Genomic DNA, 17068 nt, shown 5'->3' on the forward strand with positions numbered 1-17068 from the left:
AGATTCTCCGGCATCGGCAGTTCCCACTACCCCTACAAATAATGGTTCCTTTTCATGCTTTTTCAGATGCCTCTGCTGCCCTGCAGGTCAGGGCTGTGAAGGACTACTGTAACAATTATGACCTGACCAGCCTTAATGTCAAAGCAGGGGATGTTATTACAGTAAGTGTCATTTTTTAATCAACTTCCATTTCCTGTGATTTTGCTGGAGACTGTTTATGATTGACATGTTCACATTTACATGTCAGATTGACTCAAAAAATAAATGAGAAGTGTATTAGAGATTCTCCAAATTAATTTTGGAACAGTACAGGTATTCAACGAACAGTTTCAAGTATTGCCATATGGTATACTGCAAGACCTCTGTAAACGTGAAATGGAAAGTGTGGGTTGTATAATAAAGCACGTTTCCATGATAGGCAGCCCTTCTCTTGCACTTAGCCCTCAGACTCTCTTCTCTCTTCTGTCTCCTTCTCCTGCCTACCTTGCCTCTCCCGCCTTTCCTGATTCTATTGATGCTCTATATTTTCCTCTCTCTCACTCACTGTTCTAGTCTCTCATTGCCAATGCACCCTTTCCCCTATCCTACCTCGCGAAAGTGTTGAAATCAAAGGCTACCTCATGAATGGTGTGAACTTCTAAGTCTTTCAAATCAAGGCCTTCCTTGGTAACCTCATTCCTTTGTTGTTTAAAAGCTACTTCCTGGCTAATGTGAACTTTATTGTTCGCCGTGCCCCTCACTGCAGCCCTTTACCCTTTGACTAGCCATCACAATGAACAAGCCTGAAATGGTTAGAGTAGAAAGGAGACCTTCAATGCAGTTTATAGTGTTGGAGGCTCTCTCCAACTCCCTCCTCATTAAGGCAGAGAGTGTTCCGGTTTCCCTGATGTCCCATTGTAAGGCACTAATTGAAGTATGGGTCAGTTGTGTTGATGACTACATCAAGCTTCTGCTCAAGAACTTCCCCAGTATCAGGAAAGAGACCATGCAATGTGGAAGGCCTCAATCATGGCTAGTACAAGTGGACTGACATGAAGGGTTTGTTGCTGCAAAAGATATCTCGAGTCAGGAAGTCTCCCTATTCGGTAGGCATGCCTCGGTTAAACTGTACCCTCAAGCACATGATGTTCGCTCCGAGGGGTAGGTGTGGGTTGGAGTTGAGCGGTCTAATCCTGGAAGCAGAGCGAAGGCAGCCATGGGGCTGGCCGTGTGCCAAGTTGAGCTGGTTAGAAGACGCACCTCTGTTCTCTGGGACATCATCGCAGTTGTATCAGCAGCTGGTAGACCTTCTGAACGCAACCTTCATACCCTGCCACTCATGCCCCACAGCCTCTCAGGTCCTCCATGCCAACTCATCACCAACCAATGCCCATGATCCCTCAATACTTCATACAAATTCCACAACCACTCAGTTGGCAACAACCACAGGGATACCACAGCAACTATGTGTAGATGAAAAACAAACAATTTAAGAATCAGTCCTAGGGCGTCAATTGTGTTCTGTCTATATTAATGACTTGGAGGAGGGTCAGGGTGTAAGGTATCTAAATTTGCTGCTGATACAGAAGTAGATGGGAGGGCATGTCATTGATGAAGTCATAAGGAGTAAGTGGGCAAATTTTGACATTAATGGAGGGAAGTGTCAGGTCATGCACTCTGGTAGGAAGAACTGAAAGCCAGATTATTATTTACATGCAGAGAGACTCCAAAAGCATAGGATTCTGGGTATTCTTGTGCAAGAAACACAAAAATGGTGGCATGCAGGTGCAGCAAGTAATTGAGAAGATAAATGGAGTTTTGACCCTTACTGCTAGGGGTTTGGAGTTTAAAAGAGTGAAGTTTTGTTACAACTGTATAAGGTGTTGACAAGGCTGCAACTGGAGTATTGTGTACAATTTTGGACCGCATTATAAAGAAAGGATATACTGGCATTGGAGGTGATTCAAAATAGATTAACTAGGCTAATTCCTGGCTTGAAAGGGTTGTCCTATCAAGAATGGCTAAACCAGGCTAAACCCTTATTAGAGTTCAGTAGAATGACGGGTGATCATATTGAAAGATACAAGATTCCAAGGGGTCTTGGGAGGATAGATGTTGAGAAGATGTTGACATTCATGGGGAGAATCTTTAACTAGGGGATATAGTTACAAAATAAGGGGGATCGGTTTAAAACAGAGGTGCAAAGCAATTTCTTTTGTCAAATGGTAGTAAATGTCTGGAATTCTCTACTTTAGGGACTAGTGGAGGCTAGATCAGTGAAAGCATTTAAAGAGGAGGTTAATAGATTCATGAAATGTTGAGGAGTTGAGCGACAGTCATGTAGAATGGCTAAATGGCCTATGTCTATTTCTATTTTTTATGTTCTTACCTCTCACTTTTTCATACTTAACAGTGAAAAACTCCCATTTACAAAATCCAATCAAAGCTTTTATTTCTCCTTAAATAATTAATTCCTTATAAAGAAAAACAAACTTCTTCTCTGATCCCATATCAAAGCCAGCTATAACAAGGTGTGGAGCTGGATGAACACAGCAGGCCAGGCAGCATCAGAGGAGCAGGAAAGCTGACGTTTCGGGTCTGGACCCTTCTTCAGAAATGGGGGAGGGGAAGGGGGCTCTGAAATAAAAGAGAGAGGGGGAGGCGATGATAGAAGGTGGATACAGGAGCAGGTAGGTGGGAGAGAAGACAGACAGGTCAAGGAGGCGGGGATGAAGCTAGTAAAGGTGAGTGTAGGTAAGGAGTTGGGATGGGGATTGGTCAGTGAGGAGGGAAGGGCAGGTAGGTGGGAGGGAAGACGGACAGGTCAAGGAGGCAGGGATGAGGCTAGTAGGTAGGAAGTGGGGGTGGGAGTTGGTCAGTGAGGTGGGAGGAGCGGATAGGTGGGAGAAAAGACAGACAGGTCAAGGAGGCAGGAATGAGAGGGGCTGGTCTTGGGATGAGTTCGGGGGTGGGGAGATTTTGAAGCTTGTAAAGTCCACATTGAGACCATTGGGCTACAGGGTTCCCAGGCAGAATATGAGGTGCTGTTGCTCCAGCCTTCTGATGGCATCGTTGTGGCACTGTAGGAGGCCCAGGATGGACATGTCGTCCAAGGAGTGGGAGAGGGAGTTGAAGTGGTTCGTGACTGGGAGGTGTTGTCATTTGTTGCGAACCAAGCATAGGTGCTCCACAAAGCGGTGTCCAAGCCTCCGCCTCTCTCTCTATTTATTTCAGAGCCCCCTTCCCCTACACCATTTCTGAAGAAGGGTCCAGACCTGAAACGTCAGCTTTCCTGCTCCTCTGATGCTGCCTGGCCTGCTGTGTTCATCCAGCTCCGCACCTTGTTATCTCAGACTCCAGCGTCGGCAGTTCCTACTATCTCAAAGCTAGCTATCTTTTAATAGCTTCTTAAGCTGGCAAGCTGTGAAGTCAAACCCCCATGTCGATGTATTTTTAGCTTTTGAAATTGACTCGAGCATTCACAATGATATAATAATAGCCCCTTGGGGAAATGTCAACAAAGGACTCTAACTCTAAAAGTGCATGACCAGATGCTGCTAACCTATAATGTATAGCCCATAAATCAAAACAATCCAACAGATTTTTTTTAACTCTCAGTGACAGCTGCAGACTTTTTTTTCTAAGTTTAAAGGGTAGGGGATTTAACAAAACTTCAGATAGTGACTGTTTTACAGACTTTAACTGCCCTTCAAGGGCATTTAGATGTACACCAACAATTTGTGACTCTTGCTCTGCAGGTTAATGCCCTTGTAACAGAAGAAAATGGCCTTGCGGAGTTCCAGATTCTCTCCTGTGTGGCTCACTTTGTCACTCTCCTCTATCTGTAAAACTTGGGTCTGTTGGAAATGAGACTTCTGCATCTGGATTTTTCCCATCATTTTGAATTCTTTGGAGCTCCATGAAAATCCAGCCCTGTGTTTCCTTCTGGTGACCAAGCCTGGATTCACTGGGTTTGATGTGGCTCAGAAGCACTTTCAGACCTCATACAAACCTATACCATTAACAGCAAGACAGCGCCCACTTGGCTACCGAGCCCTACCCCACACATCAGGATAGCTGTAAGCTCATCATGAGACACTTCCTTTCTCGCCATGTAAACCCCTAGTGGGGCTGGGGTAGAAAGAAAACAGAAAAATATCCAGGGCTGCTAAGGGAAAAGTCCCTCACAGTCAGTAAAAGATGGCATAGGGATCAATTGTTAACAATGAAGACCCTTGCTTTGGGATCTGGGTGTCCTCGTACACCAGTCAATGAAACTAAACAGGTACGTGTATCAAGCAATTAAGAAGCTAAATTGTATGTTAGCCTTCATTGCAAGAGGATTTGAGTTCAGATGTAGGGATGCCATCCTGCAGTTATGCAGAGTAAACACACATTATTGTTAGCTACATGGACTTAGCACTGCAAAAACAACTGGAGCACTAAAGTACGCACTCAAAACCTTGTTAGCTCCTTGCAGGACCTGTCCCTCATTAACCTGATGAGTCAGAACTTATCTTGTGATGTTGGTTAACCCTTTCAGGTTCTAACTATCTTATACAACAGGACGATGTGTTAGTTTGAAACTTTGAAAGGGATTAAATGCTGATTTGCAAATTGCAAGCGAATGTTCTGTTATCAAAAATGACTGAAGTTATTAGGATAAGGTCTTTACAGTCAGGGCTCAGCAATTCAACAGAAATACAGCAGGTGGTGCTGCAGACACAACCATCATCACAAACAGGAATAGCTGTGAGGTTAGCCACTTCTTAATCAATTGGTCAATAACCACTTTCTCAAGTAGGAGTCAGAGTCCTTCATAAGGATGGTTGCATCGGGTTTTCCTAACAGTTGTCCCAATACCTTTAACAGCTCACTGAGACACCAATAAATTAATTAGAAGGTTTGTTTTTACCCCCAAAATCCTGACAGAAAGCAATAATAAAATTAGGGAACATTTATCTTTCCTGTTCTTACTGCCCAGTTCCTGTGTCCTGACTTAACCTGCTCTTTCAATCTCAACATTTTTACAGTTAACTTGCCTTTTCTCATATCTCTCACATCAGAAGTCACATCCTGCTTTTAGGATACTCCATCATTACTTTGTCTAATCATTTTGAAAATGTAATCCTCGAATGCATGAGCCCACACAGAGAACAGCTATTCCTGAAGGCCAATACAACACTTTAATCAGGAAGGTTAGCACATTTTAGAGTGTGAGTAGTAAGGTTATAGCTTTCCCTATCATAATAGTTCTTAGGGGCATCTCAGATTTACATGCTGCAAATCTAGTCTGAGAGAAGGCTTCAGACCCAGTGTTTATTATTCTGTCAGACAGCATTCAGTAAATGGATTAAAAGCCATCAAAGTTTCTTCCAAAGATGTTTCAATTTATAGTTCCTTTGATTTCCCTGAATCAGGTTCTGGAGCAGCATCCTGATGGGAGGTGGAAAGGCTGTATCCATGACAACAGAACTGGCAATGACAGAGTGGGCTATTTCCCATCATCTATTGCGGAGGTGATTAACAAGAGATCAGGTAAAACACGGATACGCCTCTTCATCTTTGTGATAGGGAGCATGATTAAATGTGTTTCAAGCTGCCAGACTAATATGTATCAAGTCTTTTTCTCCAGTCAATTGTTTTTAATACTACTTTCTACTGTACCCCCTGTTCAGGACTGAGGGGTCCTGGTTCATATTTATACCTGTATTAATTATTTAGTCACATCCAAAGTGAAGAATTCAGCAATCATAACACCTCCAGATGTACAAGCTAGTAGCTATTACTTATATAAAAGAGAAAATAATTTCTCTTACAAATTTTAAATTTATATTTCTTATTATTTTAAACCACCATTTTAAAATACCTGCAGGATTAACCAATTCCTTTAAAAACATTGATAAATTCACAGTGGGTTCATAAAATAGATTTACGATACAGCTTGACAAATGGCACGATCTGTTGAAAATTGAGCAAATATTATTTGCCTGATCTTAAACATCAATTCAAGGCTGAACTTTTCACATTCTGTGATTGAGGTGGGAGTGGCTGAGTGCATTGCGATTGAGATCAGAGTATCTGTGCAAATAGTGACTGAGTTGGGACTACTTGTATAAATGCAATGATTGAGGCTGGAGTGTCAGAGGCAAACTAAGAGGGTTTGTATTAAACATCAGGAGTGGGAAAGTGCCTCTGGAATGGAGACTGATGATTTCTACCCATCCATCATCCTCCACCCCCGCCCCATATCATTGTCCCCATTTCTTGCTGAAGGTGGCTTTGCTCCTGAATAAAACTGAACAATTAATGTGCAGGCAGGGTCTAATGCTAACAAATCAAACTGACACTCATGCTTTTCTGAACAGATTGAGTGTTTGGAATTGATAAGTGTGGTGGGTGAAAACTGGTGCACCTGCCATGGACAAAGTAACAGCACAATCAAGAGGCTCATGCCCCATTATCAGAGTTCCCTCATCCCATTTCACAAACATATAGAATCATAGGATTTTACAGTACAGAAAGAGGCCATTCAAACTAACAACAACCCGGCCAATCCCCCTTTCCAGTCCTATCTCCATAGCCTGCTAACTTCATCATTTCCAAATCTATATCCAACTCTTTTGAAATCTCATATGGAAACCACCTCCATCACTCTCCCAGGCAGTGCATTCCAAATGCTAACAACTGTCTGAGTAAAGACATTTCTCTTCATCTCACTCCTAGCTCTCTTCCTGACAGTTTTGAAATTGTGACTCCTGGTTACTGACATACCAACTAGTGGAAACAGAATATCCTTCTTTAGCCTGTCAAAATTGTTCATAATTTTGAACACCCCCATCAGGTCACCCCTTAATCCTCTCTGCTCCAAAGATGATAAGCCCAATTTCTCAAATCTTTCCTTGTATCTAAAGTCCCTCAATCCTGCTATCATTCTACTAAATCTCCTTTGCACTGTCTCCAGGGCTTTAACACTTTAAATAAGGGGCACAGAACTGAAGACTTAAGCGGGCAAACACAGCAGAAATTGTGGACATCTCACAAGCTGGAGATCAAACCCAACTTTCCCTTGAATGGATTTCCAGTTATTTGTCATTGTAAACATGTTTCAATTTCATTAAATATCATTCTACCTATTAGAGCATAGCAGCAGTGATGGAGCCGCACTCACAATACCATGATAAAGGAGATGCCCCTGACAGATTCTCAATCTATCTGGATAGGAGGGCCCTGAGATATTTGTGCATTCACATCATATTTTTCTTCTTCTATTCAGTTGATTGGTCTGAAGAGGTATCAATGTCTAAAATCAAAAATGATTTCAGATTATTTTGTAGTTCATCTCTCATCACTAAAACGGGCAATCATTTCAGCACTGTTCTTATCTGAGCTCTGACCTTTTATGGATAGTTTAATGGGCTCTTAGCCAGGGTTTGATCTTTAGACTTAATCCAATTGAGTCAAAGAGTGCAACCGGCCCTATGAAGGCTGTGAAGTTCAATTAAACAATGAGCCTTTCAGTAAGCTCCACATCTCTACTGCCTTAGACTACTCAGCTTTATTGATGTTCTGAACTGACTTGGCACTATATCGATGCTATTCCTAGTTTCATTAGTTTTGCTCGTTTGTTGGCATGTAGATGTCACTAATTGGGCCAGCGTTTATTGCTTCCCCCTCATTGCCCTCAAAAAGCTGGTGGTGAGGTGCCTTCTGGAGTATGTCTGAGTGATATGCTGGGCTGTTTCAGAGGGCTCTGAAAAGGACAACAGGTTCCTTTTCCAAAGTGCTATTGGTAAGCCTGCTGGGCTTTTCAAACAATCTGGTAGGTTCATGACCATTTTTACTGATGCCAGTTTCTTTTAAAAAAAAGAAATTCCAAATCATTTATTTAAACAGGTTTGAATGTTCCCACTGGAATTTGAACTCAGGACCAGATTTTAGCTACCAAAGTAGGGAAATTTTGGGGCTTGATATGAGGGACCGCATTTTTGTTTGGGGTAGAGGGAGCATGATAAAATTAGGCCTATTGACCGTAGAGGTGGATCAGAGGGAATGATGGGAGCAGATGTGCACCCAGTTGGGGTACTTAGAATGGCTGACTCAGTCTCCTGGGACTTAGTTGTAATTATTTTAGATGCTGCTCAGCCCTCGGGCTATCATCCATCACACAGCTTCTCCTAGCACCCAATTCTCACAACTCTTCTTAACCTCCGTTCCCCCTCTATAGCCATTGTACCAGAAAACATTATGGGCAGACCTCAGGATCTGAATCCAGAAGATGGAATAAAAAGCTTCTATCAATATACTAGGGCTTGATGAGCGAAAAAATATCCTCATTCATGAAACCCACGTGAAAATTTTAAATCTCTTCAAGCATTCAAATCCAGACAAACTCTTACCCACTTATAACATCAGACATCTATGGTTTAATGACCTCTTTAAATTGTCAATCAAAATGTGAACTCAGAACTCCCTGTTCAGGTAAGTACTTTTGGAGATTTTGAAACATGCACCAAGCACTTTTAAATACTTCAGACACAATAGCAGCCCTTGAGAAGTGTCAACAAATGAAGCTGTAGTAACACATAGAATATTTTTTCTATCCTACACCAGACGGCCTGTCAAACTAAGCAGTCCGGGTGTATTTTTAATTCTAATTGATAGTCTCAACCCATATTTCTTGATTTTTAAAGGACTGGAAGGCTGGGAGGGAAGATCAGTTAAACTTTCAAAACCTGAAATTGACTTTGTTTTCGTTTAGTGAAAGAAATGAAGAGTTATGGAATCAATGAAGCCAAGATACAAATCAATCATTATTTTATTGCATGGTGGGAGGTATGCTAAATGATCTCCCCCTGTTCTTATTTCCCATTTAAGTGAAAAAGCCATGAATGGCACAGTGACTTCTATAGTAATTAGCCATTGTGGCACTAAATAGGTGGAAGGTTGAATATTGTTTTGGGATATGTATAGTAACCTATTGCTTACCAATGCATGGTTAAAAGAATAAGATGGGAATGTACAAATGATGCAGCATTTGAAACCATCATCAGTACTTCTGCTGTACTAACACATGTTGATAATCTAGGACGTGGTAACAGTTAAAAGGCATTGCTATTGTTTGCTTACAACATTTTACGTTTGAGATTTTTTTCATTGTTGCTTTCTACATTTTGCTTTTATTTTTACTTTTTCTTTGTTTCAACATTTTAGGTTCTTGGGACGCAGTTATTTATGCCCACAGTTGTCAGCAATATCACAAGATACAGCTCACGGCCTATGGCACAGCAATAGTCAATGGTGACTCCTCTCATCACTTTAATTCCCTGCCACCACCCCCTCCACCTCCACCTTTCAATCATCAGCCACTTTTCAGTTCCTTTGGTTATCACAGAGCCAATAGCAGTATAGAAGAATTACCCCATGGACAAGGTAGTTTATTAAATGCTTACTTCTTTTTGTTTTGTTACCAGAGTTTCCCAAAAGGTCATCTCAATAACGTGTCCCCCAATTGTTTTTGAGAACCAACAAATCTCAGATCTGCTAAATTCTAAAACCAGCTACGTATAGCCTTTCCCTCCTTAACTTTATTGGCTCCTTCTGGGAAACCCTGGATCATTTGTGTGAGAAGCTGATGTGCCTTAATTTTCATGTATTTAATTTTCAAGTTTCTTTGTCTTCTTAAAGGTTGGCTCGTGTGGAAAAGAACTGACAGGGTCACATACTAAACTAACGATAACTTTATTTAGGTAGCATTGCTGCATCAACAGGCTGAAGAGCCTGTGGTTAAATGAGAAAACCTTTTACCAATGTATGAAGTTGCTATGATTTGGAATGCTCCGCTTGAAAGGCTGTTATAAGCAAACAGTAAGGGACCCTCTTGTGGTGCAGTGATAGCATCCCTATCCCTGGATTGGGAGGCCTAGGTTCAAATCCCACCTTCACCAGAGGTGTGTAATAACATCTCTGAACAGGTTGATTACAGGGGAAAAACAATAGAAGCAGGTAGTAACTTCAAAAAAAGAATTAGATAAACACTTAAGAAGAAAATGAAGTTGAAAGACTGTGGAGGAAAAGCAGGAGAACAAAAGCAATGGGACTGTCTTTTTCTAAGCATCAAGATGGGCCAAATGGTCTCCTTCTGTGCTAATATGATTCTATGAAAATGTACAAAAGTGAGTTGTACAGTAGGAATGATTTTCACTTTGTGCAACAGTGTACAATGGGTGATAGTGAGTGCTTCTGCTTGATGTTCAGTCTCGCAAGCTCTGATCTCTATTCAAGTCAACAGGAATCAAGCTCAGGAAAGATGTAGGCCAGGCTGCCAATTTGCATCATCCATTTTACGCAACTGAAGACTGGAAGTCAAATTTGCAATGCGTTACTTCGGAAATAAAAGTGTACTGTTGCATCAGGATCAGGCCTGGTTGCTGGGAATTTGCAAGTGCTCGCAAAAACGTTTATCAGCACTTGATAACAGTTTTCTTTTGTCTGAAACAGTCACAGTCCCTTTGGACAACATCTTCTGACTATGACAAAAAAAAACTTGAGCATGAAGTTCACAAATATAATATTCAAAAGAACAGCATCACATTTCTAAAGCTTAAAATGTTCAGCATGGTGGCTCAGTGGTTAACACTACTGCCTTACAGTGCCAGGGACTCAGGTTCAATTCCACCCTTGGGCGACTGTCTGTGTGGAATTTGCACATTCTCCCTGTGCCTGTGTGGGTTTCCTCCCACAGTCCAAAGATGAGCAAGTTAGGTGGATTGGCCATGCTAAATTACCCACAGTGTTCAGGGATGTGCAGGCTAGGTGCTTTAGCCATGGGAATTACAGGGATAGGCTAGTGTGATGGGTCTGGGTGGGATGCTCTTTGGAGGGTCAGTGCAGACTTGTTGGACCAAATGGCCTGTTTCCACACTGTAGGGACTCTCAGGTTTGAATGAAAGGGGTTAAGGCAAGTAATTACGAAGAAATTCTTTCCACAGAAATGTCAGGAATAAATTATGGGATGTGTATGGAAGCTAATGACACCTAATAAGAGCCAATTGCAACTAAATCATTAACTATCGGATAGATTTTCTTAAAAGTGAATGTGGCCTCTCTACAAATATATTTTACGGAAACAAATTTATTCAACAACAAGCACAAAGGAGGAATGGACACCTGCTGGATTGGCAGTGGGCAGTGTTTGATCTATATCTCTCCAAGCAACAGAATAAATACCCAATCTGATTGCACACATTCTCCTGCCAAGTGAAGTGAGGATGCTGCCTCACTCTGTAGGAGATCTGGAATAGTGGATGTGGAGTCTTGCTATGATCTCCAACAGATTGACTTCCCTTTGTAAATACGATGTGGATTTAACAAAAGGGAGAAGATTATGGGAGTTTCAGGACCACAGTTACTTAATACAGGTATAGGCAGTTGCCCATTTGTAACAGGAGTTAAATGAAATTTCATACCACATAGTGAATACTGGGAAAATTCAGTTTTCAAGGGACCCCAATCTCCAACTGTTGATTGCCGGCTTGCCTTGGAATAGCACATATAATAAGTGAATGCATCAGTAGAATGGGTGGCATGGTGGTTCAGTGGTTAGCACTGCTGCCTCACTGTGCCAGGGACCCAGGTTTGATTCTAGCCTCGGGTGACTGTCTGTGTGGAGTTTGCATATTTTCCCCGTGCCCTTTTGGGTTTCCTCTGGGTTTTCTGGTTTTCTCTCTCTATCCAAAGATGTGCAGGCTAGGTGGATTGGCCACAGTAAATTGCCCCATAATTTCTAGGGATGTGCAGTTTAGTTGGATTAGCCGTGGGAAATGCAGGGTTATTGGGGATAGGCTGGGATGCTCTTTGGAGGGCAGGTGCAGATTTGTTGGGCTGAATGGCCTGTTTCTGCACTGTAGGGATTCTAAGAATGTCCTTCCCTTGATGACCCACTGAGTAGCTGAATTTGGTTTTACTCATTCATGACATTTGATCATTGGTGACATGGCCATTTATTACTCATCCCTAATTGCTCCCAAGAAGTTAATGGTGTGCTGCCTTCTTAAACTGCTGTGATCCGTGTGTAGTAGGAACACCCACAGTCTTCTTAGGAAGGGACTTCATGGATTTTTACATGGCAACAGTGAAGGAGTGGTGATGTATTTCCAACTCAGGATGGGTTGGAGGGGAATCTGGAGGTGCTGATAGTCTAATGCACATGTTTCCCTTATCAAAGAGCCATAGAGATCTACAGCACAGAAAGAACAAGTCAAAAACAAGCACCTACCTATTTTAATCCCATTTTCCTACACTTGACCTTGTCTGCCTTGGCATTGCAAGTGTACATCTAAATACTTCTTAAATGATATGAGGATTTCTGTCTCTACCACCCTTACAGTGAGTTCCAGATGCCAAATGCTCTCTGGGTGAAAAAGCTTTTCTTCACATCATCTCTAAACCTCTAACCCTTACCATAAATCTATCCCCATGATCATCTATCCCTCAATCCAGGGGAGAGTTTCTTCCTGTCAGCCCTATCTATGACCCTGTTAGTTTCATACATCGCAGTCATGTCTGCTCTCAATCTCCTGTGCTCTAAGGAAAACATTCCATCTGTCCAATCTCTCTTCAGCAATGCCCTTTTAGGCAATAACATTTTGGAAGTTAGGGAGGTGTTGACGAAGTCTTGGCAAGTTGCATCTTTCAGGTAGTCAGGTAGTTTATGGGGAGGCGATGGCCTAGTGGTATTATCGCTGGACTGTTAATCCGGAGACCCAGATAACGTCCTGGGGACCTGGGTTTGAATCCCGCCACAGCAGATGGTGGAATTTGAATTCAATAAATATCTGGAATTAAGACTCTAAGAATGACCATGAATCCATTGTTGATTATGGGGGGAAAAACCCATCTGGTTCACTAATATCCTTTAGGGAGGGAAACTGCCATCCTTATCTGGTCTGGCCTACATGTGACTCCAGACCCACAACAATGTGATTGACTCTGAACTGCCCTCTGGGCAATTAGGAATGGGCGATAAATGCTGCCTAGCCAGCAATGCCTTCATCCCATTAATGAATAAAAAAAGGAGATAACTCATCTCATTTGGTCATCAGTAGGTGAAGAGGTTGCTGTTTTCCTCAGTACCATTTGGAAGTAGAAGTGAAATCAGCCATGATTCTTGCTGTTGATCATTACTCAGTGATCCCTGTTCATTTGTGGAATCCAGGTGAGGGCAGATATAGGCTTCTTATGTGGTATCCAGCTGCAATTTTATACTATCTTATATCATATGTAGAGAATGGCCTTTTAAACATGGCATTAGATGTAACCACAAGGCATGGAAATACAGCAAGTCTCAATATCTTCAGGAGAGGTGGGAGAAGACAAAATTGACAGGAAGAGAAAGAGGAATGTAATGTTAAAAGAGAAATATATGTATAAATAGACTTTGTTCATTTATTTGTTATATTTAACCACCATAGAAAGCATCCTTGCAATCTGCTGGGGTGGCACAGTGGCTCAGTGATTAGCATGGCTGCCTCACGGCACCAGAGAACTGGGTTCAATTCCATATTCAGGCAACTGTCTGTGTAGAGTTTGCACATTGTCCTAATGTCTGTGTGGGTTTGCTCTGGTTTCCTCCCACAGTGCAGAGATGTGTAGGCTATGTGGATTGGCCATGCTAAATTGTCTATAGGGCCCAGGGACGTGCAGGCTAAGTGGATTAGCCATGGGAAATGCAGGGTGACAGGGATGGGATTGGGTGGGATGCTCTTTGGAGGGTTGGTGTGGACTTGATGGGCCAAATGGCCTGCTTCCACACTGTCGGAATTCTATGATTTCATTTAACGGCTTTTGAGTTGTTGTAACATGACAACAAGAGCAAGATTGGAATAGTTAGGTGTGTTGATTTAGATCTTCTCAACTTAGCTAGAAGCTAGGCCTGTTAGATACGATAGCACTTTCTCACTTAAAGGCTATTGGATATCTCAAACTCTTGCCTCCCCAAAACCCTATGAATGTCATTGAAATTTTCAAGACTGTTTTGTTGAGGACATCAAGCAATATGGAACACTGGGGAGTGGATGGAGTAGAGATACAGAACAGCCATGTTCTGATTGAACAGAACGCTACCTGTTCTTAAAGTAATGGGCACTATTATCTTCAAGACCTTGAGAAATTAGTCAATCACCGTCTCCAACTAAAGGAAGGTTAGAGCTGGCCAGCCGCACAATTTCTGTTTTTTAAATCAATAGTTCCATGCAATCGTTTTGTAATAAAATCTCGTTTGCCACAATAGAATTTCACTGTCGAGGGATGTATTGATGTATGAGACAGATGGTAATTTAGCAGGAGACAGACAAAACAGAGTTAAATCAATATTTCCAGAGCAGGGAAGCCTGTTACTGAGATGGAAAAGAATAGGGAGCTAAAGGGCGAGGTGGATGATTGAAGACTTATATTGACACTTTATCTCAGTGGGCTGCGTTTCTTTTCACTGCACAAGAATAAGCCATTTAGAATTCAGTGAGATCATGGCTGATCTGTGGCCAAACCACGTACGCTCACATTTGCCCCATATCCCTTAAGTTAGGACCATAACGTTGAAACACAGCAGTGAGCATCTAACCTCCAACGCTCTTCCATCTGCCTCACACCACCCAGCCCCCTATTCATCACTCATTGAGGCACTATTGCATCAGTTGATTTCACATAGCAACTCCAGTTTAATGTGTGATCAGGCAATGTAGCACCTGCTCATTTTAGGAGCCTCAACAGTTTGAATACTTTCAGCAGATGGGAACTTTAAGACGGGAGCCTTCAGATCTGGGAGTAGAATGCTGCATACACACCAGTATGCCCAGAACTGACTCTGAGGTAGCAACAGTGTGACTGGCAGCCTAACATTATAAGAGGGGCTAGGGGCTATTGTGGTGCAATGATAGTGTCCATACCACTGAGCCAGGAGGTCCAGGTTCAGGTCTCATCGGCTCCAGAGGTGTGTAATAACATATCTGAACAGGTTGGTTAAAATGCCTTTAATAAGGGCTTTTGCAAATTACACCTCTCACTGCAAAGCTTCAGAACTATACTGACGAAAGTATCCATGCTAGTCATAGAGTCACAGAATCCCTACAGTGCAGAAAGAGGCCATTCAGCCCATCGGGTCTGCACCGACACTCTGATAAGCATTTCACCCAATCCTACTCTCTTTACTGTATGCCTGTGCTCATTTTTATTGGAAAACACATAATATTTCCAACAAATTCAATCAGGAAGAAACAGGTACAATTTAAAGTCCTATAGTGCATGGAGCAATACTTTTGTTTAACAAGTTACGTGGTAGTACCATTGTCTTGAGTGAACCATACAGCACAGAAGGAGACCATTCAGCCCATCGTGTCTGTACTGGCTCCTTGAAACAGCTCTCCAATGATCCTACTTTCTATACTGTTTCCCTTTAGCCTTGAAAATATCAGTTATTTATCCAATTTCCCCATTGTAAGTTATTGTTGAATCTGTTTCTACCACTGTATCAAGCAGCACATTCTGGTTCATAACACCTTCCTGCTTAACTATTTTATCCCTCATGAATCTGTGGTTCTTTTGACAAGCACCTTAAATCTCTGTCTTCTGGTTACTGACCCTCCTGCTAGCGGAAACAGTTTCTCTCTATTTACTCCAGCAAAAGCCTTCATAATTTTGGATGCCCCTACTAAATCTCTTCTTAATCCTCTGTAACAATCCCCAGTGTCTCTGGTCTCTCCATCTCATCAATCCAGTAAAAACCCAGTTGCATTTTCCGTTGTTGCCATGCCAATAGGTAACAGCAGGAAATGAATGGGAGAGAGAGAGAGAGAGAGAGACAGCTTTTTTTTTGTTCATTGAAACTGACAAAATTGATTTTTGGCTTCATCACGTTTTGACAGCTACTACACTGTGTAATTAACAGTCATCAAAGCTGCAAGCTATAAAGGGGGGGCCACACTCAGCTCCCAGCCGCAATCACCACCCCCCTTCCCCCACTCCCTGGAGCGGATCTGTAACAGAAAGTACTGCATACAGCATTTCAATTAGATATAAACCAAAACTCCCCGATGTGTGAATTTAAAATGAAGGTACTATCCTTTAACGATCCTCAACATAATTGGTTCTTCGCAACAGATGTTAAATTATAATCCCATTGCATGTCCAGATGCAAAACCTCACTTGAAGGGACGATATCCTATGAATTCTGAGTTACGTAAGGAAGATTCAAAGTCCCTAACTAAATCTCTGAACATCTTTTTACGTTTTTGAATATGCCCTCTAAAGCATTCGTTGTAATGTTTAGTGATTGTAAAATATGCATTTTGTACAATCTTAGACCCCTCCGTATTAAAATACAGGCTGGCAAATTTACAATGAGCACTTCCTTATCTTTGAACCTCTGCTTCTATTAGCTTTTTAACATTTCTCTTTGGGGCTGAATGGTACATGCGTTGTGTCAAGTGGCTTTAAGCCATGGCAGGGTCTGAATAGACGACAATGGCAATCTGTCATTCAGCCTGTAAAGCAGTTCCATCCCTGAGAATCACCTCTGGTCGATATAGATCCACCTCAGGAGTAGGTTTACGGAGAAATCAATTCAGAAGCAGGACAAGTGTGCAAAATGTGCGTGCAATGAAGCATTATCTAGTCAGCATGCACTCTATGTCAGGAGATTACATTTTTTGATGCCAGTTTGTACAAAGAACTGCAGCATGCAAAGTGCAATAAAATTGGGGTAAGAGATTGAGAAGACAGTGGCAAAACAACTGACATTCTCCTGCTGTGTTGATTCCTTGATTTTCAACGTTAATCTTAATATTATCCCTTGGCATTTTTTCAAGATTTGGTCTAATGCAATCGTGTCAACGAGAGATAGTAGGAACTGCAGATGCTGGAGAATCCGAGACAACAAGGTGCAGGGCTGGATGAACACAGCAGGCCAAGCAGCATCATAGGAGCAGAGAGGCTGACGTTTCGGGCCTAGACCCTTCATCAGAAAAGGGGGAGGGGAAGGGGGTTTTGAAATAAATAGGGAGAGAGTGGGAGGCGGATAGAAGAGGGATAGAGG

General features: G+C 42.1%; 1 protein-coding gene across 2 annotated transcripts in view; it reads left to right on the forward strand.

Annotated features, from left to right (window-relative positions):
* The window catches only part of caskin1 (CASK interacting protein 1), a 579066-nt gene that overhangs the window by 479405 nt on the left and 82593 nt on the right, over positions 1 to 17068 (forward strand). The window contains exons 9-11 of one of the 2 annotated variants that reach the window (XM_048609909.1): positions 67 to 161; positions 5400 to 5517; positions 9193 to 9411. In XM_048609909.1, the coding sequence (XP_048465866.1) occupies positions 67 to 161; positions 5400 to 5517; positions 9193 to 9411 (432 nt within the window). The remainder of the gene's footprint in view (positions 1 to 66; positions 162 to 5399; positions 5518 to 9192; positions 9412 to 17068) is intronic. The other variant, XM_048609910.1, reaches the window with a different exon arrangement.

Source organism: Rhincodon typus, chromosome 21 (assembly GCF_021869965.1).
Source record: "Rhincodon typus isolate 14 chromosome 21, sRhiTyp1.1, whole genome shotgun sequence".
Lineage (NCBI taxonomy): Eukaryota > Metazoa > Chordata > Chondrichthyes > Orectolobiformes > Rhincodontidae > Rhincodon > Rhincodon typus.